Here is a 6,733-nt window from a genome sequence, read left to right as displayed (position 1 = left end):
GGTCCAACAAGGCGTCTCCCCTGGTGGGGCTGTGCACCTCCTGGGTTAGATGGAGGTCCTGCATTCTGGCTAGGAACCTACGTGAGTGGTCAGACCTGGCTGACTGCTCTTCCCAGCAGATGTCTGGAAAGTTCAGGTCATCCACAATGACCATGTCCTTTGACCTAACTACCTCAGTGAGCTGACTTAAGAATTCCTGGTCGAGCTCTTCCCCTTGGTTGGGTGGTGTGTAGTAAACCCGCACCATTAAATCTCTTTCCCCTCGACTGCCCTGTATTCTAACCCAGAGCACTTCAGAGTGTCCCTCCTCTGACTCTTTGCTAATTGACAAGGATGTGTATTCCTCTTTAATGTAGAGCGTCACACCCTCACCTTTCCTCCCTGTCTTATCCCTCCTGTACAGCCCATAGCCCTTGATATTCACCGCCCAGCCATGCGTTGGGTCCCACCATGTTTCAGTGAGCCCCACTATGTCTGGGTTGGTGTCGGCTAGCAGGAGGGTAAGTTCCTCCTGCTTGTTTCCCATACTACAACCAATACCCTAGCTCTATCTTGGATTAGGAGCAACACAGGTGGGTTAATGCAAGCTTCCCCTATTCATCTCTGCTAGTAGTGAGGAGAACTAGCAGAGCACTGTGAGAAGATCAAGACTGGAATAGTAGGGGTTGTAACAAGAGAGGGATGGTAGGGTACTATTTATTTACTATGCCTGATAACAACTGTAGAAATTAAGAGAATTGTTTGATGGATGTTGACAAAGAACAGGAGCTGGCAAAAAAAAAAGTGAGCACAATATTATCCTATAGGAAAATGTGATGTCCTCTCCTCTGGAAATGTTATTCAATGAATTACATGATTTGTGAGAATCAAAACTGTATATTTTTATTTGCATTTGATATTTTGAAATGAAACCTTAATTTCGAAACGTCAGTTTGAAACAAGAGAATGTTGTTTTGAGTCGTCATGCCATTTCTATAGAACTAGTGGTTTTCTGTTTAAAAATTCCAGTTTGAAACGTTCATCCATTTCCATTTGAAATGGAAAATGATTTCAAACTACTGAAATTTCCCTTGGGACAATAATTCCATTTCTTGACCATTTCCAGGTAACACTTGTCTCATTCCAGGAGTTGCAATTAGTTGCCCCTTTCAGAAATTTAAAAATAATATTTAAGTCATCGGCAGCATCTACACCAAAATCAGCCACCTTCTTGACACTTGAAATCAATCAGTCTCCATTTTCCTGCAGCTGATTAGTCCAAATCTAAACTAAGCCACACTCTTCTTGATATTAACATGTGCTACAGAAAGGGGACAGAGCCACTTTAATATAAACAAGAAATTGATACTGCGTAGGTGGAGCACATACAGCGTGAAACATGGCACCTACATGTCATTGCACCAATGGAAGGTCAGTGCTTTTCCAAGGGGAGCCAAAGAAATTCATATTGAAAGCTGTAGCATTTTGCTCACTTCTCAGCACTGCAGTGTTCATCTAGTTATGATTTGCCAGCTTCACCAGTGCCTGTTCTATTGATTTTTAATTTAGAAACATTTCTTTAGCAAGCCTTTGAGTCAAAAAACAGACAATGAGTGAATGCCACAATAGATTAGTAAAGTTGGGGTTTGCACGTGTTGTGTTTTCCCTCCAGAATTTAATTCAAAAGAACGAACTGCAGCCCAGTGCTGCTTCACGGGCAATGAGGCAAAGTCTAAGCATCTGTTTTCCTTTGTGGATCTTCACTGGGGCACATGTTTTTATTGATAGACAGAGATGCACATTTTTACTTGGAAAGGGCAGCCCTTGCATTGCTGTGCAAGAAGCATTTCCCCTGCTTTTTGGTGTGTTCTTATGATTTATTGATTTGGGTTGAAAATGCTCTCTTTCAGCTAAAATCAATAAATCATATCTTGCCAAATAAGTGTTTAGCTGTTTTGTTTTCCCTCCTGTCTTTCAATTGCTGACTCTGTTTGTTTGTTTCTTTAGACTGCTTTTTCTAACATCCTCTATAGCAGTTAGAGACATTTTTAAATAGCATCTCACGTATAGAAAGACATGTCCATAAGAAATACACTGTGGTATATGCCTCCATTATCTTTCCGAACTTTTGTATAAACAAAGTGAAAGCCACATCAACAACTACCAGCATCTCCATTCTTAGTCCCAGCTGAGACTGACATGATTGCAGTGACAGGTTTATAGACCTTTACTGTGTAAGGACAGAGATGCATTTTAGGGGCTAAATATAATATGCACAGGAGGAAAATCTGAAAGACATTTCATGCAGTGATGTTTCTTACTTGTTAAATGATGCCGTTCATGCTGATGTAGTGGTCCCTTCTGAACCTTGCTTGATTACACCACTACTTACTCAAGCATTATTCAGGCAAGTGTCTTGGTTAGGTAGTCTTTTTAAGGCACTGTCTACTTGGGATTCAGCAGTCACAGGAATAGTTGCACTCATGTAAGCCCAGGATATGGACAAGAAAAGACGCAGATAAAAGGAGTGGAGTTTATTGCTGCTTGAAACTGGGATAAAAGTGAATTGTGAGAGAGTCAGGCATTCTCAAAAGAAAAGTTGTCATCAAGGAAACTGAAGAAAAAAGAATTATAGTAAAGTCTGTCTGACAAACACCTGATTAGAAACAAGAACTAAAGACTATTATAAATTGTGCTGGGAGAGATTTACCTGCTCCAAACTGTTTTATAATTAAACACTGTAAAAAGTAAAAAAACCAAAAAAACAAACAAACTTTTACCTTGACTAGTTTAGTGGGCATGATCATAGAGCAGGGGTTGTCAATCGGGGGTATGTGTACCCTTGGGGTATTTGGGACGGCCCCAAGGGGTACGTGCAGCAGCATGGGGAAGCAGTGTGGTGGCAGCACGGAGTGGTGAAGTGTGGTGGCGACCACTATGTGTGAGCTCTGCCCCCCACCACTGCCATTCACCACTGCGCGCTGCTACTGCGTGCTGCTCCCCCACTGCTGCCATTCACTACTCCACTTCCCTGTGCCACTGCACGCTGCCGGCTTTGCATCCAGCTGACCGTCAACGTCCCTCCTCCCTGGTCTTGAAGGGTGTACACTCCAGAAGGGGTACCCACCAGAAGGGGTGCACGCCTTTAAAAAGTTTGAAAACCCCTGTCATAGAGTTAAGGCAAAAGGGACTATTTTCGGTTCATCTAGTACAGAGGTGCTTAACCTTCGGCCCATGGGCCAAATGTGGTCTGCAGAGCCATTGTAGCGGCCCACAGGGCTTCCCACAGGTCCAGACATTTGACAGTGGGGGAGCGGTAGCCATTAATATAGCCACCCTGCCTTTTGCCAAATCCCCAAGCCCTTCATGGCTGATCAGAACAAACTTATGTCCCTTTGCCCCGCGGGGCTGGGCAATGCCCCCCACATCTCCCCCTCTCCCCCCTGCCCCGAGTCTCTGCTTCTGGGTCAGGACCAAGCCATGTCCCCCTCTCTCCCTGCAAAGCTGGGTTAGGTCCTGGCCTCAGCCCCTTCCCTCTGCACAGCCAGGTTGAGCTGGGCTATGGTTCCTTCCTCCCTGTGGGGCTGGGTCAAGCTCCTTTCCCCTGTTGGGTTGTGTTGGGGCTGGCCTGCTCCTGGCTCCCCTCCATGCAGCCAAATGATGCCTGCTGTGCCTACCTGGGCACTGGATTGGAACTACTGGCTGGATCCAGCCAATAAGCAGACTGGACACAGCGAATCTGGCCTCTCAGGGGAAAAGGGTTGGACATCACTGATCGAATCCAACCTCCAGCATAGTAACACAGGCTGTGGAATCCTCCCGCCTCAACCACAATAACTTGTGGAACTAAAGCATGGTGATTAGGAAGATACTGTAGAATGGGAATATCCTGAAATGTACATGGCTGCACGGTATGAAATTTATATTAGTGAAAACCAATTCCCATCTAACTCCTGTAAGAAGCCCTACAGACATCATCAGGTGTGCCTTGTAAATGAGTTATGCATGCCATTTATCCATTGCTTTGAGCCCTTGAAAAACATTGCTGTGCATCTGTTCCTTGGCGATTGTCCCATTTAAGCAAGGGTGCCCTTTATCTGAGTGATGATTAATTGGATTCCACTGATTAGTTGGTTTCTTACTCTGTGGAGGGTTAGGGAGGGATGAGAACAAAGTATGTTTTTCTCTATTGCTTAACTGTCCTATCTGTTTGATATATTGTTTTTAAAGTCAGTAGCTTAAAGCCTTTCACATGCCTTTTAGATCTGTTATTGATCTCAGTTTCCTAATCCAGCTGTATGTTGCAGATTGATAATAACCTGTGTTTCAGTAATAGATAAGAAGTAAACAATGCACCAGGTATATGATAGTAAAGGTAATATCTCACATCTACAAAAAAGGTTTAATATCTTTTTGGATGTTATTAGGATCACTAAGAACTGCTGGAGAAAGCTATTAATGTTAAAATCAGAATTCACATTTGCCAGTACGAACACATCATTCCTTTCTGCTGCAAAGCTTAAGGAGATCGTGGGGGGGGGAAATTATTTTCTTTGATTAGAATGATGCAGAAAACTCTCCTTGTGTCTTGTATGAATATTAATGGAGAAAATATAGAAAAGTATATTTGAAAAGTAGAGGTGACAATCATGCTGCCAAGTCCATTCTGGCTAATCTCTAATACAATACATGACTGTGCTAGGTAGCCTTATTTCACTTTGTATTAACTAAATATGCTTTTTAACCTGACTCTACAATATTTTGAGGGATATATTTTAATCTCTATATGTTTCCTTAGAAATTTCTCCTAAGATTTTAACCAGACAGGATTTGATTTAGGTATACACATGAGGAACTATGGTTATCGTTTTCCTGAATAATGTAATTACTGGTGTGTGAGTTTAAAAAGTTTGTGAAAAATTATTTTGTTTAAAGAAAGTCATTTCATAACCACTTGGAGAAAAATCTTTCAATATTATACACAATGATGTTTCAGAGGGTTGTTTCTGCCTGAAATCTTTTCTGTTTGTGTGCTCTAGCCTAACACTGTTACTCCCTTCAACACAAGCACATGCATACGCACACACAAGCTCATTCCTTCTTGATGTGGCATCTTCATGTTGTTGCCTAGATGGTGTATTTTCTCCCGGCTAGTGGCTATTTTTCCCAACCCTAAAAAATTCACTCCACTCGCTCCCATTTTTTAAGAAATTTCCTAAAGAGGAAGCTGTTTATTGTACCCTTAAATGCACTGCTCAAATAAAGCTACTTTTCAGATTGCCCCAGGGTGCCTGGGACTTCTGTGGAAGCTAAGCACAATCGTGATCCACAGGCTCCTCATTCTGTAAGTGAATCTGCATGTGTAGATGCCTATCCCAGTAAAAAACCCACTGATTTAAGAGGAGCATCACATAAGTCCAGGGTTCGATTTGTATGGGCTTCCATGAAGCATTAAGACCCATGGCAGAAAGAATCCCACTGTGCCAGTTACCCTTTTCTTATTCTCCCTCTTCTTCTTTCAGGCTCCAGATGCTCGAAGCCATCTGCAAACACTGGGAGGGCCCAATCAGCCTGGCACTCTATCTTTCTGATGCAGAGGCCCAACAATTTTTGCGCTATGCCCAGGGCTCAGAGGTTCTCATGAGCCGCCGCAATGTTGGGTACCATATCGTGTACAAGGAGGGCCAGTTCTACCCTGTGAATCTCCTGCGGAATGTGGCCATGAAGCACATCAGCACGCCATACATGTTCCTGTCTGACATTGACTTCTTGCCCATGTATGGACTCTACGAGTACCTCAGGTAAGTATACAAGGTTCTTTGGGTAAATCTGGTATCTTTTATTAGACCAGCTCAAATAATTGGGGAAAAAAAAGTAAATGTAGCATGAGGTTCTCCCTTCCACACATACTTCCACTGTGGAATTGCCTCAAGCCATAAGTAGGGTGGAAAAACAGCCTTAAGGCATATGAAGTATGTAAATACAGTACTAAGCAGAAGAAAGGAGTTCTATAGGGCAGTAAAAGAGGCTATTAACTGACAGTGTGATAACACCAGAAAAAGGGGAAACCATGTCTAACAGTAACATCATTTAGACTGCAGAATACTTTCTGAAGGTTAGCGGTGGGAGCAAGTTGTGAATTAAACTTGATCGAGCACAATTAAATATACGACAACATCCTTCATTAGCAGGGAGATGGTCTGGGTGACCTATAGTCTTTTCTATCCCTAATATTTATGGTTCTGTATGTCTGTGGTAGAGGAAAAATGCAAAATGTTATTGAAGTTGTTCTTTCTGTGACATATTGTTAACCCAGCACTATACCTTGAAAATAGGGTTATGATCCAAGCAGGTTTAATGTATGATTATAAGACAAGAGACTGTCAAGGCAGAATAATTACTGTGCTGAAATTGGGAGGGATAACCTCAGTATGCATTGTATAGTAATGAATGTGAACAAGTTAGGCTGAGCAAACTCTAGACCCTGAGCATTTAACACAGTCTCCTTTAATTGAGACCTTTCCCCTCTGCAGGGAAAGGCTGACCACCATAGTCTAGTGCATGGAGCAAGGATGACACCTTGTGGCCAAACCAGAAGGTTTCATTTCCTTTTACCCTGTTGATTTTCCTTGTCCTTTCCTCTTATTCTCACTTTCATTCATTTTTGCCAAAGGGCAGGAAGTCAGCTGGGGTCATAGGATCCCAGCAAGATAAGCATCCAATTTACTCTTGAAGGTGTTCAGTGTAGGTGCTT

The 6,733-nt window shown here is 42.7% G+C and overlaps 1 protein-coding gene across 2 annotated transcripts in view; it reads left to right on the top strand.

The window, feature by feature from the left end:
- The window catches only part of LARGE1 (LARGE xylosyl- and glucuronyltransferase 1), a 297,653-nt gene that overhangs the window by 266,635 nt on the left and 24,285 nt on the right, over nucleotides 1-6,733 (top strand). For both annotated transcript variants that reach the window (XM_019544811.1, XM_019544812.1), the window contains exon 11: nucleotides 5,502-5,780. In XM_019544811.1, the coding sequence (XP_019400356.1) occupies nucleotides 5,502-5,780 (279 nt within the window). The remainder of the gene's footprint in view (nucleotides 1-5,501; nucleotides 5,781-6,733) is intronic.

The sequence above is a fragment of the Crocodylus porosus genome, unplaced genomic scaffold, assembly GCF_001723895.1.
Source record: "Crocodylus porosus isolate Cpor-Errol unplaced genomic scaffold, CroPor_comp1, whole genome shotgun sequence".
Lineage (NCBI taxonomy): Eukaryota > Metazoa > Chordata > Crocodylia > Crocodylidae > Crocodylus > Crocodylus porosus.
This window is presented reverse-complemented; position numbering and strand designations above follow the sequence as displayed.